Source organism: Gopherus flavomarginatus, chromosome 6 (genome assembly GCF_025201925.1).
Source record: "Gopherus flavomarginatus isolate rGopFla2 chromosome 6, rGopFla2.mat.asm, whole genome shotgun sequence".
NCBI classification, from domain to species: domain Eukaryota; kingdom Metazoa; phylum Chordata; order Testudines; family Testudinidae; genus Gopherus; species Gopherus flavomarginatus.
Genome location: NC_066622.1, coordinates 104,493,465 through 104,511,584, shown reverse-complemented (window position 1 = coordinate 104,511,584; position 18,120 = coordinate 104,493,465). Strand labels below are relative to the sequence as shown.

The window sequence follows — 18,120 nt, the reverse complement described above, 5'->3', positions numbered from 1 at the left end:
GTCCACACAACGAAGCCATTTTTGTCAACTTAAAGGGCTCTTAAAATCAATTTCTGTACTCCTCCCAGTGAGGGAATTACCGTTGAAATTGACATCGCCGGGTCGAATTTGGGGTAGTGTGGATGCAATTCGATGGTATTGGCCTCCAGGAGCTATCCCAGAGTGCTCCATTGTGACTGCTCTAGCCAGGTACACAGGAAAAGCCCCGGGAACTTTTGAATTTCATTTCCTGTTTGGCCAGGATGGCGAACTCAACAGCACAGGTGACCATGTAGTCCCCCCAGAATGTTTCTTCTCTCCCCCATCATCTCCGTCCCTGAGGTTATCGGATATTAGAAGACGGAAAAAACACACTCGTAATTACGTGTTTTCCGAGCTCATGCAGTCCTCCCGCACTGATAGGGCACAGCATAATGCATGGAGGCATTCAGTGGCAGAGGCCAAGAAAGAATTGCTGTGTTTGCTTAACAGCAAAAGTATCATGCCTCGCTAGTGATCCTGGCCGAGCCAAGTCGCTGTGTCACATGCACTACGCTGTGCTGTGTCAGCCTTGGGCAGAGGCATGACCGTTTTGTGAGCAGGAAGGCCATAGATATGAACATTGCATTAGGTAGCTTCTGTAGCTAGAGAAAACATTCCTGGGCATTCAGCAAAGTCTGTGGAAAAAAAGAGAAGCCCCGTAGTGTAGTGGTTATCACGGTCACCTAACACGCAAAACATCCCCAGGTGAAAACAGGTCAGTGTTACTTTTTCTGACTCCACTCCTGCATTTTTAGTCTTAAAACAGACCCTGCTGTGAAATTTTACTTTGAATTATATCAGTTACGAGTTAAATAATATGGAAGCTCTCTCTAAGTTATGTCCCAGGTTCCTTACCCTTTCAGCTGCTCTGATAAATTAACATTTTTGTCGGGGGGGGGAGGGGGAGTAGTAGGAATTTTCATGAAACCTTTTATAGGGACTAAATGCTATCAAGAACTCTGAAATAATCTTAACGTGGCCCATAGAGTGCGATCCTTCATTCTGGATCTGTCATTCCATAAGTTGAACTGCTCCTTACTACTGTCCAGGCTTCATGAGCCATGGGAGCACTGAATTGGAGTGACTCCAGATCATTCTCCTCTTTAAGTTTCATCTCATGGAGATTCAGTCCTGCCTGGAATATCATGCGAGCTGGAGGCTTCTGCCTCTGACTGCTCTCCCAGCCGGCAGCACCGCGCGGTCACACCTCGCATGATATTCCAGGCAGGACTGAATCTCCATGAGATGAAACTTAAAGAAGAGAATGATCAGGAGACACTCCAATTTGGTGCTCTAAGAGGATAGCCATGTCTGTCCAGGCCCCCATGATTGACCTCACCAAGGTCGGCCAGCTGAGCGGGACCCCAGCTGACAGGAACCAGCAGATGGAGCCCCAGACCGGCAGTGGGCTGAGCTGCTCAGCCCACTGCTGGTCTGGGACTCCGTCTGCCAGCCCCGCTCAGCCCGCTGCCTGCCTGGGGTTCCGATCATCCAGGCAGGCAGTGGGCTGAGTGGGTCCGGCGGACGGAACCCCAGAAAAAAGGCATGAAATGATTGTCTGCCTTTGCTTTCACGGAATGAGGGAGGGCTGATGATATGTACCCAAAACCACCTGTGACAAAGTTTTTGCCCCATCAGGCACTGGGAGCTTAACCAGAATTCCAATGGGCAGCAGAAACTGCAGAAACTGTGGGATAGTGACCCACAGTTCACTGCTCTATAAGTCGATGCTACCCGTGGTAGTGAGGACGCACTCCGCCGACTTAATGCACTTAGTGTGGACATACGCAATAGACTGTATAAAACTGAATTCTAAAAAATCAACTTCTATAAAATCAACCTAATTTCGTAGTGTAGACATAGCCTTAGTGGGTCAGAGGCCTCGTTGGGATGACCACACAGAAAAACATTTCTACTTGGCAAGGTAATTTGCTCTAGTAGATGGTTTCCTACTACCTAGTAATACCTTGTGGACTTGTTCTGCCTGGTTTAACCATGGAGCTTCCACTTGGTCAGGTGGAGGGCCTCATGGTTCGGGTGGAGCAGCTGGTTGTGATCTTGTGAGAGCAGGTCTGGGAGGAGAGGGAGCAGCATCAGGGTCGCTACTGACAGATCGAATAACATGCCAAACCAGTGCTGGCGTGGTCATGCTGGGGCTATAAGAATAACCTTCACTCTGTCCTGCCTGAATTTGAATAAGACTTAGTGCACAAGAGGAACGGGAGGAAATGCATAAAACAGGTGCTTTGTCCAAGGAAGCAGGAAGACATCGGTGAATGAGCCCAGGCTGCGCCCAAGTAGAGAGCAAAACTGCTGAGACGTCCTGTTTTGTTTGGTTGCAGATAGGTCTATGAGAGAAGCCCCTTTTCCCCCACTGCTGGAAGATGGTCCTGGCTATAATTGGGGAAAGGGACCTGCTGAGGTGATCTGCCAGATTGTTCTAGGCACCCAGGTGAGAAGCTTTGAGGTGGATCGAGTTCTTCATGCAGAATTCCCACAAGTGAATGACCTCTTGACACAGGGGAGAAAGATAATGCCCCCACCTCTCTGTTGATATAAAACATGCCATGTTGTCCATAAGGACTCAGAGTTCTGAAGTGCTCGACCTGAGGCCCCCTCTCCCCCAGTTTAGCTCTGATGCATCCAAACTTAGGGATATTTAGGGTTGGGGACTGATAAGGGGAATGCCCCAGCCAACCAACCAGGGGTCCCTCCACCAATCTAGAGAGATGAGGACCTGGGCAGGAACTGCAAGTACTGAGTCCAAATGACGATCGTTTGGCAAGCATGCTAAGGCCATCCACACTTGAAGGGGTCTGATGCACAGTCTTGCCCGCTTACCATGTATGTGCACACAGCCATACGACCCAATAGTCAGAGGCAGAAATGGGCTGTCATGATGGGGCAGACCTTGACCTGTGATATCAGGGATGATGCTGTCTGACAGCGAGCCTCTGGGAGGAAGGCTCTGGCCAAGGTGGAATCGAGCACCACACCAATAAACTATCCTCTAAATGGGGATGAGCATTGACTTCTAATTTATCAGCAGGCCCAGTGCTTGGAAAATAGCTTGGATCAGGTGGATGCCGGCTCTCACCTAGGCCTTGGACCTGCCCTTAATCAGCTAGTCGTCAAGATAAGGGTAGACTGGCACCCCTTGCCCTCTGAAGAACGCTGCCACTACTGCCATGCATTTTGTGAATATGTGAGAGGCTGCCGCCAGGCCGAAAAGGAGGATGGTGAACTGGTAGTGGGTCTGGTTCATAACAAAATCTCAGAAATCTTTTGCGACCCCAAAATACAGAGATGTGAAAATAGACATCTTAAGTCAAGGGCAGCGTAGCAGTCCCCTGGATCCAGGAAGGGAATAATGGAGGTGGGAGTACAAGTACTCATAGCCCTGGGCAGGGACAAAGTACTTCTTTTAGGCCATGGGAGGACAGGGTTTGCTACAAGGCCTTAACCAGTTCTATAAGGGCCTAATTGAGAAGGAGGGCCACTTTCGATGGTCCCGCAGCAGACAAGGCATCAACCAAGTAGTGGGATGATTCTTTGATTACCTCCTCCTCCAGCCCAAGGTCAAGGTCACACTTCTCAACAGCTCCTGGTGAGCTGAGAAGTCATTGGGGGTGGGGTCGGGGAAGGGACATATGTCCCAGACCCTGCCTCATCTGAGGAGGAAGGAGAGACCAGCATCACCACGGGGTCCTCTTCCTCTCCTTCTACAACAACCGGGTCCTGTAGATCTAGGTCCCGAGGCTCGGTACCAGGCTTGGTACTGGAGTCCATGTTAGGTGCTGGTTGTAGGGATGAGAGCATTCTTCTTTCCGAGATTGTGGAGTATGAGTATCTGGAAGAGGGCCCTTGAATATGGGGAAACCCCCATGAGTTCCAAAGTGGCCATTGCATCTGCATAGGCCAGTGCCCACTGTGCTAAGTACTCGGCTGTACCTGTATCTGGGTCCATCAACTGGCAGGGCTAGCCAGGGCAGAACTGGCGGACAACAAGCCCTCCTCTGGAGACCATGGAGGGGCAGTACCTGTCCGTCTGCGAAACAGTGCCGTGGGAAGACCTGTGTCAAGGCAGGCAGGAATAGATTCCTCTAGACAGTACCAAGAGCAGGAAGGGCGGAAGCTCCCTAAAATTGTGGGGGCCACCAAACTGTGGCTGTGCCCCCTTGCTGCCCCTTCTTTCCAAGCTCTCGCACCACACCTTCTCTACGCCTCCACCATCGTGCTGTCCATTCCCCCCAGGCCCTGCCCTCGCACTGTCCTTTCCCCTAAGGTCCTGCCCCCCAGCTTGTTCCTCTCCACCCCTTCCCCCCATCACTTGCCCTTACAGCTAGCAAAGTGTATAATAATTGTCTTAGTCACCCATTTCCCCCCTTGATGGTCATTCAGTAATTTAAGTAAAAATATTTCTCAGCTCAATAAGTACTGGATTGGACCAAAAAAAGCTTTAAATGTAGTTTAAGATGCACAGAATCAGCATTTTCCATCTGAGGATTTAAGAGCCCACGTCCAGACTAACCCGCGGCATCGGTGGGTTAAAATCGATTGCTCGGGGATCGATATATCGCGTCTAGTCTGGACGCGATGTATCGATCCCCGAGCGCGCTTACATCAATTCCGGAACTCCATCAACCCGAACGGAGTTCCGGAATCGACACAGAGAGCCGCGGACATCGATGCCGTGCCATCTAGACGAGTGAGTACCTCGATTTTAGAAATTCGACTTCAGCTATGTTATTCACGTAGCTGAAGTTGCGTATCTAAAATCGATTTTAATACCCTAGTCTGGACGTGGCCCAAGTCACAATGCTTTATGCAGATGGCTGTTTTGTGAAATCCCCCCAGCTTTGGAGCCAGATTTTTCCTTCCGTAGCTGCAAAATCAATAATGCTCCTTGAAGAGTTGTTCATCATACAGGAAATGTAAAGCAAACTGAAGTAAAATTCTCAGCAATTGTGGTTTAATACAGACTAAAAATCATCATATGAAGGCAAAAATAGCAGTCTTTAAACAGAAAATAAAAATGAACTTATGAATGTTGCTATGTAATCATCGTTGAGTTGATGCACAAGAGCTGCTACACTGATGAAAACAAAAGGAAATTAAACTTAAATGGAATAGAAATAGCATGTTTATTTACAGTGAGACGATACACACGTTCAGGGTTTAAGTCTACTGAAGAAAAATATTTCTCCAATATTTATATTTCCATAGTGCCTAGGAGCCTTAATCATGGAGCAGGACTCTACTGTGTTAGGTGTTATACAAACACAGATGTTTAAGTGTCAAATTTCTGGGAATAAAATGACAAGAGCAAGAAAACTACTCATTTTTCCTTAAGACATTATTGTAATTATTTTAAGAGACTGGCTTCTGTCATGATTAGGGCCATACCAAATTCACAGCTGTGAAAAACATGTCACAGACCATGCAATCAGACCTCCTCTGTGAAATCTAGCTATTGGAGGCGAGGGGGAACGGCTGGGAGTTTCCAAGCCGGGGGCTCCAGCCAGGGCCTCCTAGCTGCTAGTTCTGGCCAGGTTGGGGAGGGCAGGACTTGCTCTTCTCCTGCAGGGCCACACTCAGGGGCAGGGGTGGGGGAAAATCAGACCCACCTCCAGGTACTTACCCTGTGAGGCTGGGAGCACTGATCTTTCCGGTGCTGCTGGGAGCATCCTGCAGCCAGGAGTGGTACCCACCTCAATTTCCAGCAACCTCCTGTGGCTACAGGAAGCTCCGGGGCTGCTGCCCAGTCCTGGAGCTTCCTGCAGCCACGGGAGATACCTAGAAGCAGATCTTATCTGCCCCAAGTGTGGCTGTGCTGGGGAAGAGCAAGTCCCGTCCCTCCCCAACCTGGCCACAACTAGCAACTAGGAGCCCCTGGCTGGGGCACTCCCAGCAGCACCAGGAAGATCAGACCCATCTCCAGAAACCTCCTGCAACTGCAGGAAGCTCTGGGGGTGCTACTTTCAGAGCCCAGAAGTGAGGGTGGCAATCCCATGACCCCCTACAACAGCTTTGCAACCTCTCCACAATCTCTCCTTTGGATCAGGGTCCCCCCCACAGTTACAACTCCATGAAATTTCAGATGTAAACCTCTGAAAACATGGAATTGACTAATTTTCAAATCCTATGGCTGTGAAATTGACCAGAATGGACTGTGAATTTGGAAGGGCCCTAGTCATGATAGTTATTTATTCTAATTCTTTAATTTGCATTTCACTCCTTTAAGTTGTGTATCAGAAATATTAATAGTGTCTGTTAGACATTTAATTTGGAACACTATTATCCTTTCAAATAAGACCCCATAAAGATCAGGAAATACAATGCACTCCAAAATACAAATTGAAAAATAAAGTTATTGGTTAATATTTAGGTAATGTACATCAAACTCCACTTCAAGGCTTACATTAACCAGAGAAAGAAATCAATGTTATTATGCAAATATCAAATTTCAAATAAAGAAGTTACTAACTGTATTTGCAGGAGATTGCAGAACTTGCCAGAGACCCTTGTGCAGTTATTGTTGCTGACTTTTCATACTACTAAAAGGTTTGGCCAAAGCCAATTATCTCCATCCGAGCATCTACAGTACCATGGCAAATATATACCACATAGAGCAAAAAATAATTGGACAACTTTATGCTAGCCAGAATTACAGCATTGAGATTCACTGTTTGTCATGAAAAATGAAGAGGTGGTCAGCTAAAAGATGCCTGAAAGATTGCTCCAGCTTCAAACTATTCTTAGGAAAGATTGTTTCAAATATTTAAGTAGTAGCATTAAATATAACAGATCCAATGTACTCAGTGTTTTTGATTGCAGAATGATTGCAAATTGAGGCTTCATCTGATCAGTAAAACATACCTACAGTGTTACTTTTTTTGTAGTAAAAACTTGGCAAAGTAACAAATTAGTTTTGCTCATACCTCTCCAGAAATGAGGAGTACCTTGCATCAGCATAAGTGAGGTCTCAAATGCAGAACTTAGAAAGCTTGCCAAAGGGAAAAGATTACTCAAGTTATAGTGAATACTGTGGGATTAAGGTTCCAATCATGAGGCTGACCACAAGGCAAAGCAGTCTACCTATGCATTGCTGATAGCACGACTAGCGCCCAACTCTGTAATGGAGCACGCTTACCACCTTTTTTTGTTTCCTTTTTCATTTATTATACAGCAAGTTTATTTTAATTTACTGTGTTACACTAAAATAACCCAGCCCAAGTTAAAATCTTAAGGAGCAGTTACAATGTTCATGTAGTACATTTTCAAAATATGCATTTGCATCTGTAACCTTTTACTAGAATTTGCTAAATTAAATCCACTGTCTGAAATAATCAGCTCCAAAAACATACATTTGATTATGCCAAACAAGTAACTAAAGCTACAGTTTCCCAAAACACCTTACACGTAATACAGCAGAACCAAGCTTGTACAATTTCAATTATTCAAACCCAGCACATTGACTCACTGGCAGACACTACTGAATTGTCCTTCGCTGAAACAGAGAACCCATCTCTGCTTCCCCTTACACATGCCAAAAAATACCCCAAAATCTCCATGCACTACAGTGGATGAGACTGTACCTTCAATAGTACCTTCATCTTGGAGCAAATTGAAGTGAATGAGAAAGGTAGCTGCTTTAGTTATAGGAGGCTTACGTTCAATGGGTTTGTGTACAGACTCCAGTTTTGTCATCTTAGCCCATTTAATAAACTTCATGGATGAAATCCTGGCTCCTAGAAGTGGAAAAAACTTCCACCAACTTCAGTGGGGCCAACATTTCACCCCATAAGGTTCAAAACCAGAACATATTCTCATTAAAACAAGATGACTCATTCCTGGAAATAGAAGATTATTTGTTTCAGGGTTGCTTTTCATGATTCCTTATGTTTACTTCGCTTTTGAACTAGGTGTCTTTAGAAAAAGTTTAATTCTTCATAGCTTTTCTCCCCATTTGCTCCTACAGTAAAGCCCATAATAATGACTGTTATGAAAATGATTATGACAATAAACTGAAGTAATATACTACTATAGCTTCAATATAGGACCAAGCAAGAGAAAAAGCTGAGATGAAGATGGACATAAAACAGAAAAGTTCATGTAAATATTGACAGAGGTCATTTCTTTGCCATATTTGCTTCAATATGAATGCCGTTCCTTATCAGTACTTGATTCACTTAAAAAAAGATAACTGAAGTGATTTAGCATTACTAAGGTACTAATATTTCACTAAGAATGTATTGAATACTTCTCCAAATGTTTAGAAATACCCATTTTAGTAATTCCATTTAGTGACAAACCATTATCCCTTCATTGATATTGTCATTGTACTGCCCAGCATAATGCTAAGCCTTGTAAAACAGACAAACTATAAAAATATAGGTATTGTTCCATTAAAAAGTATTAAAATCAAATGATTTCAACGTTATTTTGAGTTCAAATTTTATATTCCAAAAAGTTAATTTTATCATCTGATTTGACCCTACTCATTCAATTAACCAATATGACTTGCGAACAACAGACTACACGAGCAAAATTTTCAAGAGCACCTAAGTGAAACACAGTGGTATTTAAGCACTTCGAATTTTACTCCTTAAAACTTTGCAACTATTTGAGTTTCATTGGTTTCTAATGGAGCTTGACATTTCTCAATCTGATCTGCCTAATGAGACAACCATGATAATGGTTTCTATTTGACTGTTTTCATTATCTGTATTCTATTTCAGACACTTATTCTTCACAATTATCTGCATTTTTTATATTACATTAAAATTTTCTTTACAGTATCTTACATTTTTCAGAGGCAAATAATCCTACTTTAATACAGGTACAGTCTCCTTTAAAAAGTTAGCAATACTGCACTCAGGGAACAAGCAGTCCATTCTTAGAATCAAAGTCCTGTTTCAAGGATTGGCTGGCACATGGGGGGGGGGGGGGGGGGAAGTACATCTCCACTGCACTTGGAGTGTGCTTCCCAGCTCAGGTACAGAGACTTCGAGCTGCACGGAAAAAAACATCAGTGTAGCTGGTGGCAGCACAGGTGGTAGCTTGGCCTAGCCAAACGTGTATGAACCCAGGATGTCCACTGGGTTAGTACTCAGGTGGTTAGCCCGAGCTGCCACCCAAGCTATTCCTGGCTACACTGCTGTTTAGCATGCTAGCTCAAGTGGAACTAGCGTACGTCTGTCGACTCGAGCAGGAAAGGACACTCCCAATTGCAAAGTAGACATACCCCAAAAAGCCCAAGCGTTTGGCTAACACTGATAGCATTTGGTTCCAGAACAACAGTAAAAATCTCTGCCAGATAGTTATGAGACTATAATGTCACCACCACTTGTCAGAGGATGAGGAAATCCAGCCTGAATGGGGCCAAACATGCAATATTTGCATGCCTTAACCTGAACTGTTAAACAAAAACAGTATGAAATTGAAGGAGATCTATAAGGCTGGCAGAGGATTGGTACATCTTCCAGAGCAATGGCCGCTGCACAGCTTCAGAAAATTCAGGACACTTTCCCTCAGTGACCAATTAGCTCTGGCAGGTAGGCTGAAGAAGGCTTTATGCCATGGAAATTCAACCCCTGCATCTTTTTGGGTGGATAATACCCATGGGGGCACTATCCAAGGAAGCTGCTATGCTCAGAAGAGTGCAGGAATTAGAATCATGGCTGACTCCTGCCTAGACAGTGGCTGGGGAGAAAGCACTATGCGCCCTTTCTTTCTTGAACCCTGGAATGGCAGCCAACATCTAGCTGTAAAAATAAGCAAATAAGAGAGGGTCAGTTTATGCCTGTGACATCAGAGAAACACTAAGAAACAGAAGGAAGGATAGAGTGAGGGAGACAGATGAGAGGGAAATGCCATCAGTTCCACTAAGTGCCATTCTGGTAAGCTAAAGTGCCCTGGCCCTCTAAACCTATCTACTATGCAAGTTCAAACACCAGGAATAATATAAATAATTATATATTAATGCATATAAATGTATAAATATACTTTACCTTGCATCTTCATATTTGTAATGAATGCTTATCCCAACAGCCAGGTTAATTAAATAAATTATTTTCAAAATTGTGCTCATGCAATAGAGACAATATATACTTAGACTTTTAAGAAATCCCTGAATTAAGACATAGGAATAAGCACTTATTAGTTTGGAGATGTAAGATAAGAATGTGAATATATGAGCAGGAAATAAAAAACCAACACTGATAAGAAACCCTTGTTCACTACACATACCAAACTGCATACCAGAAATCAATTTCCATGATATTTTCTCTATTCTTCTCCCTCAAAGTTCATCAGTGGAAGTATTATTAGTTTTTGATAATTCGCATTCTTCACTGAAGTGGCAGTTTTGAAGGATGTCCTTATAATAGTTCTTCAGATCTGTGTACAAAGAGACAGTTTCCTCCGAGTGAGGAAATGGCAGCAGCTTTTCATTCAACAGTATCTGTACTTGGTACTCCTCCTCAGGGGTCTTAGCTTGGTCACAGTGATAAAGCACAAATATCAGGTTTGAGGCATAAGGCACAATGCGACCACTACGAAACTTCCGATGCATTTGTTTTTTGTAATTGTTAGCAGTAAGGGGCTCCTCATCCTTGAAGAATCCCATTAGAGCAAGCAGTGGCTGAAGGGTCTCTGCATGTCCAAACTGCAGGATTACAGGTGAAGAAATGGGCATGGAACTAGAAAACATAAAAGTGAAGAATAAGCAAGATACCGGTAGTCATCTGTGTTTAAAAGCAAACACTAGTGTACCGTACAGTTATTAGCAAAGAGTAGATTACTTTAAACATTTGTTTTACACTGGCATTTACTAAAAACGCATTTGGAAACAAAGGTGTCCAACTATCTGAGACACACTTTCATTTAAAAAGAAATTTAAAAAGTATTTTGTAACAAAACTGTAATTGTGCTTTTAAAAAAATTAGCAGCTGTATGTTACCTGTTATAGTACTATTACTATCAATTAATTGCTAAGTAGTAACCCGAAGTCTTAGTACACAAATAAAATGACAATGTATTTGGCATTACGGAAATATTCAGTATAGATAGGCATAGCCTGTTAAGAAAGGACAGGCATGGAAAAAAGAGAGGAGGGTTGCATTACATACTAAGACACTTGCTCTAATGTCTAGTGAAAAGCAAACCTGTTGAAAAGCTCTTGGTGAAGATAAAGCGAGGGAGGGGGAAAAACAGGGACAATGTCATGGTAGGGATCTACTATAAGGCCACCAAACCAGAAGGAAGAAGTGGATCAAACATTTTTAGAATAAACAATAGAAGTATCCAAAGCACAAGTCCTAGTGATACTGGAGGACATTAGCTGCCCAAATATTTGTTGAAAAAAAAATATAAGGCAGGACACAGATTTCCCAGCAAGTTTTTAGAATGTACCGCACACAGCATTTTTGTTTCAGAGGTATAGGAAGTAAATAGAGGCTGGTTATTTTAGATTTTATTCTGACCAATAGAGGGAACTGGTTGAGAATCTGAAGGTCAAAGGCAACTTGTGTTAAAGTGACCACACAAAAAACCCATAAAAGTTTGTGATTCTGAGAGGAGCAGAATAAAAATATCTGACAATAAAAATCAGGGAATTAGTAGGCATGGTCGCATGGGCCAGAAATCTATGGAAAAAGGAGTCCAGGAGAGGTGCCAGTTTCTAAGAGAGATACAACAATAAATGCGCAACAGCAAATTGTCCCAAGGTGGAGGAAAGATAAAAAGAACAGTAAGAACAATGACTACATCAGGTGCTTTTTACTAACTTGCAAGTCAAAGCAATTGTACAAAACTGGAAACAAGGACAAGAACATATAAGGGAAAGCACAAAATAAGTAACACAAACACGTAGGGGCAAAACTGTAACTGAGTTACAACTAGCCAGGAAGATAAAATGAAAGTCCATTACCTAATGGGAAAGGAAAGCAAACAACAGATGACAGAGAAACTGAAGTGTTTAATGCCTATTTCACTTTATTCTTCACTAAAAAGGTTAATTATGACCACATGTGAAACACAATTAATATTGACAAAGGGGAACAATCTTGGGCCAAAACAGGTTAAAGAGTACTTGGATAAATTAGATGTATTCAAGCTGGCAAGGATAGATGAAGTACACCCTACAGTACTTAAAGGAACTAGCTAAAATAATCGTTGAATCTTTAGCGATTATGTTTGAAAACTCATGGAGTATGACTGAGGTCTTAGAGTACTAGTTAGGAGAAAACAGTATCCATTTTTACAAAGGGGAACAGAGAGGACCCAGGAGATTATAGGCCAGTTGATCTAACTTTGATACCCAGAAAGACACTGGTACAAATTATTAAACAATCAATTTGTTCAAACCTAGTGGATATGGTGATAAGTAATAGCCAATATGGGTATGTCAAGAACAAACCATGTCAAAGCAACCTAGTTTCCTTCTTTCATAGGATAACCAGCCTAGTGGCTAAGGAGGAAGCAGTAAATATGATAAATCTTGATTTTAGTAAGGCTTTTGAACAATCCCACATGACATTCTCAGAAGCAAACTAGGGAAATAGAGTCTAGATTAAATTACTATCAAGTGGGTGCATAACTGCTTGAAAGACAGTTCTTAAAGAGTAGTTATCAGTGGTTCGATGACACACTAGGACAACACTACTAGTGGGCCTCAGAGGGTGGGCCCAGTACTATTCAATATGAAAGATGAAAGAGTAGAGAGTATACTTATAAAATCTGCAGATAACACCTAGCTAGGAGGAGATGCAAGCACTTTGGAAGACAGGATTAGAATTAAAAATGACCTTCACAAATTGGAAAATTGGTCTAAGATCAACAAAATGAATTCAATAAAGACAAGTGCAAAGTACTAGAGTTAGGAAGGAAAAACACAATGCACAAAATACAAAACAGGGAAGACCTGGCCAGGCAACTGTACTACAGAAAAGGACCTGGGGTTATAGTGGATCACAAATTGAATATGATGGGGGGATATACCTGTCTTCAAATATGTAAAAGATTATTATAAAGAGGATGATGATCAATTGTTCTCTGTGTCCCTGGAGGTTAGGACATCTAGTAATAGACAGTTTTCAGCAAGGGAGAATCAGGTTAGATATTAGGAAAAGCTTTTAATTACAAGGGTAGAGAAACACTGGAAAACTTTACGTAGGGAGGTTGTAGAATCCCCATCACTGGAGGCTTTTAAGACCAGGTTAGACAAACACCTATCATAGACTCATAGACTCTAGGACTGGAAGGGACCTCGAGAGGTCATCGAGTCCAGTCCCCTGCCCTCATGGCAGGACCAAATACTGTCTAGACCATCCCTAATAGACATTTATCTAACCTATTCTTAAATATCTCCAGAGATGGAGATTCCACAACTTCCCTAGACAATCTATTCCAGTGTTTAACTACCCTGACAGTTAGAAACTTTTTCCTTATGTCCAACCTAAATCTCCCTTGCTGCAGTTTAAGCCCACTGCTTCTTGTTCTATCACTGGAGGCTAAGGTGAACAAGTTTTCTCCCTCCTCCTGATGACACCTTTTTAGATACCTGAAAACTGCTATCATGTCCCCTCTCAGTCTTCTCTTTTCCAAACTAAACAAACCCAATTCCTTCAGCCTTCCTTCAGAGGTCATGTTCTCAAGACCTTTAATCATTCTTGTTGCTCTTCTCTGGACCCTCTCCAATTTCTCCACATCTTTCTTGAAATGCGGTGCCCAGAACTGGACACAATACTCCAGCTGAGGCCTAACCAGCACAGAGTAAAGCGGAAGAATGACTTCTCGTGTCTTGTTTACAACACACCTGTTAATGTAACCATCAGCGATGGTTTAGGGATATTTAATCCTGCCTCAGCATGGATAGATCACCATATCACTTCCTGAGGTCCCTTGCAGCCCTACATATCTATGATTTATTGCAATGCAATATAAATATGCGGAAACAGGTCAAGAAGAATTGAACTGTATGCATCCATACGATATATGAAGATTTCCCTCAGATCTTCCATGCAAATTGTCAGGTTCAACCTCTTCCTTCTCAAAGTTAGCGAAAGTCTCTAATCACAAGCTAAGAACTTGGATATGAACTGTAAGACAAATTTTGGGATCGTATTGCTTCCTCCCCCAACAGAAACCCTGGGAAGAAGCAAACAAGCAGGAACTGCTGTAACGTAAGCTTTATGGAGTCTTATGTAAGTGGAGTTTCCTTACAAGGACTGAGTTTGGGAGATTATGGGGTGGGAACACAGAGAAGGCACCTATATCTAACTGTTGCAAAATATAACATCAAAATTGCTCTCCATCATGAGACTCGTTGTTGAAAAATGCACTCAAATTTCTGCCAAAACTCTAACACATTGTTATTGACCCTAAACAATCGAAAACATGATGCACAGAAGAAATATGACACAATGTTTCAGGATGGCCAATATAGTTGTCACTATATTTTGTTATGATGAATGTGGATTATTAAAATGACAATGCTTGGTTCTTCATTACACTGTGTAATAAAAGTGATCTAGGGGAGCTGTGACTAGGGTCTCTTGGCTTTGGCCATTTGCTTATTTTAGGGAAAAAAGCAAAGATTGTTTAGCAAAGTAATACAACTTGTATTTAAGATACTGTTCTTCTTCAAATACCCTGGATAAATACTTAAGACAGCTCAGCATTTTAAATGACAGCGGCATTTTAAATCACCTCATATTTTAGAGTGAATCCAAGGGATAGCACCCAGGACTATGTAATAAAGCCTGCAAGTTGCAATCATCTTGAAGCTGGCAAGCTTTAAGTTTTCAAAACAGCAATTCTGGTACAGTAAGCCATTCAGAATGTCTAAATGCTATGACAAATATACAGGAATAAAGGGCAAATTAGTGCTAAGGTATAAATTATGTTAATTGCACAAATTTATTAGCACTTCATGTGAATAAACCACATTGAACGGCAATAAAATTCAAGTGTATCTTTTGACGTTACGACTTAAGTGTGAACTTCAAATCACACCGCAGCAAACAAATTCATAGTCTTAAAAAAGGTGTATTTCTTCCTTGGTGCAGTATAACCACTGCAGGATTATCTATTTTACACACTGGAAAAAAACAACATACATCCATAATATCAGATTCTGTGATCATTTATCATGCTACAAAAAGGGGAAATATGTTTAGCTCACTGTGGCCATTCACAACTACTACTAGCAAGGAAACATTTTGTTTTCTTGCACATGCTACTGCCTTATTCTCTCTCTACTTTCATTATGCAGAGACATCATGCACATTTTCCAACTGAAGGCTGGATTGTGACCAGAGGTGAGAAGAAATTCAAGAAAGGATGCATGGAACTTTTCCACCTTAGCACATCTGTAAAGATTCTTGGCACATCTGCAAAGGGGTCAGGCATAGTCATAATGAGCAGCATAGGTTCTGCTCCGTGATAAAACTCCTGAAGACACTAGATAGCCAAAAAGAACACACCATCTCAAGAGTAGGAAAATAAGAACCAACCATAAAAGGAGCTAAAAAAAAAGTCTAGATGGAAGGAAGATTGGCAGTGTCCACTTTACAACTGCATCTGCCAGTCTCTCACAGTCTTACAGGACCAGCAGCTAGAGGATGCTAGAAAAGACTCCTGTAAAAGAAAAACAAAAAAGTGAACCCAAGAAGTGAGAGAAGGTACTATAGCTTTTCCCTAGGGCCATGAATGCAGGTGGAAGATGTCAACACTGATATGAAACTGGAGAATGTTCAGCAACAGTGAGTTAATTCAAGTCCTCCCAAAAAAATGGAACGAAGAATTCACAGCAACTTAAGCCAAAAGTTTGCTACCTATTTTGTTTTGGCATTAAAATATATCTACACACACACTTCTCCCGTTAGTTCCTTTTTTGAGGTATGAGAATTCCCTTACTACGGATGGTAAAGGCAGGACTTAGTTACAACCTCAAGTGCTGTATAGGGCTAGTTTATATAACTCTTCTATAGTGATGTGCACCTACATACATATTTGAAAGTAGATCATTAGGGAGTCAATTTCCCCACTATGAAGACTGCCACCATAATGACAAGACACTGCTGATTTCCTTAAGTTATTTATACAAGGCTGTATAAATATATGTATTATAAATGTAAATTAACCCTATTTAAGCAAATCTAACCATGGTTCAGAACTATACAAAATGGTATATAGATACCTTATGATCAATAGCTTAATAAAACTAGAACCAAAAATGTTATTAACAATTCTTTCTATGCACTGTCTAGCAGCATGAGCACAGAATTCAGTTCATGAGCCAACTGGAATCTTGGCTGACTTCTGGGGTCATGGGTTTAATCTCTGCAGAAGTTTTGCCACCTGAAAAATGGTAATAATTCCTACTCTATATACTACCTATAATAAGCAATAAGGTACACACATGCTGAATGGGAAAATTATGTCCTAAGTGCCAAAAATCACTTCCAGCTACACAGATAGACACAGCTCAGGAGAAATGCTGTCTTCTATCACACAGATTGAAACTTTGTTTCCTAGAAATCACGGGTAAGCTCTCCCCCTTCGTCAGGTGCAGCAGTCCTCCTCCACAGATCATCTCCTTATTTTCAAGAAAGACAAAGTCCTCCTATTGACACCATCTGCAGAGTTTTCCATTGACCTCCAGGATGTGTCCGTCCTTACCTGGGCCTTTACCCTTAATTGGAAGGACTAATGAGACCACCACTCGCATACCCGATTCCTTGCAGTCACTACTGCTCTGATCAGTTAGACCTGACAGTATCATTGGTGCCCACATGGGATGAGTAACATGGAGTAGTGGTCAGAAGGCCAGGCAAGCCTCAGCAACCTTTCCATAATGCCTAGGATTTGGGCTCAAGGCAGAAACCACAAATTCTGGGATATCAGGTTGGCAGATGGATGCCTTCATCTCCCTCAGAAGGGAATCTCTGACCATCACAACCCTTCTTCCGAGTGCGATTTATATAATTGTTAGATAATGGTGTGCACCTACACAGATAATTGCATTTGAAAGCATCATAGGGATGGGAAATTCACCCCCATGCAAACTGCCAATAAAACGCTTATGTACTCCTGAACTGAAAATAAAGCACCAGGAAGATATTCTTCATCTTCACAAATGCAATGATTTGCATCTGATCATGTGTAGATGAAGTCTAGTAAATTATAAATACATGCTTTTTTTTGCTGTGGCAGCTAAGGTCATGATGCTGCAAACTGCTTCGTGTGGGTGAACCCCTGTACCTCTACACAGTCTCAATGACTTTAATGGGGCACTATACTGGTATAAGTCCACAAGCACAAATCCCCATTGCAAGGTTTGAGCTATACAGACTTACTGCAGAACTAAAATGAAAGTGCCCAGAAACAAGGCTAAAAATAGTGGAGCACAATCATGAAGGTTTTTCAACCCCAAAAGATTTAGAAGGGACTTAACTGAAGTATTGAAGATGATTAAATATGGGTAACAAAATCTTAGACAAGAGAGATTGAAAAGGCCTATTAGATCATCTAAACCATCCCCATTCGACACAGGATCATTCCCTAATATATACATTTCCTAGTGCTATATCTAGTTAAGTTTTAGATGTGCCAAAAAAAATGGGCTTCTACTACCAGAAGTTTGTTCAGATATTCAGTTTAGCTGTCCCGTTTTAATTATTTTAATATTCCCTGTATTACCCCAAACAATTCTTCCTTCTTTGTATTTAACCTTTTAAATACTGAGTTTTTAGCATCTCACTTCTACCTTCCCATTCAACTACAAGGATTCTGCTTCTTTTTTTCATCCCACAGCAATATTGCCTTCTATTTATTTCCGTTGATCTTTCTGATTCAGTTGTCAATATCTTTCTGGTACTGAGGTGCCCAGAAAATAATACAACATATCAGGTTCTCTCTCCTAGTACAGAATGCAGGACACATACAACCCCTAAATAAAACCTGAAGGGAATACTCCATTCTCCAAAATAAGCTACATTAACGGTCCTATAATTCACCAGACAGTACAGACAGACAAATGTATTTAAAATTTATCTTGGAGCATAGAGTACTTGTAAGTCTAAATTCAACTGA

The 18,120-nt window shown here is 41.8% G+C and overlaps 1 protein-coding gene across 4 annotated transcripts in view; it reads right to left on the bottom strand.

The window, feature by feature from the left end:
• The window catches only part of MINPP1 (multiple inositol-polyphosphate phosphatase 1), a 49,794-nt gene that overhangs the window by 15,817 nt on the left and 15,857 nt on the right, over nt 1–18,120 (bottom strand). The window contains exons 5-6 of one of the 4 annotated variants that reach the window (XM_050959525.1): nt 10,285–10,724; nt 9,005–9,788 (exon numbers count right to left, since the gene is read on the bottom strand). The exons of 1 other annotated variant lie outside the window; for it this stretch is intronic. In XM_050959525.1, coding sequence (XP_050815482.1) covers nt 10,325–10,724 — 400 coding nt within the window. In that variant the 3' untranslated portion in view covers nt 9,005–9,788; nt 10,285–10,324. Of the gene's footprint in view, nt 1–9,004; nt 10,725–18,120 lie in introns of those variants that run through there. 2 more of the 4 variants (XM_050959526.1, XM_050959524.1) reach the window with 2 other exon arrangements.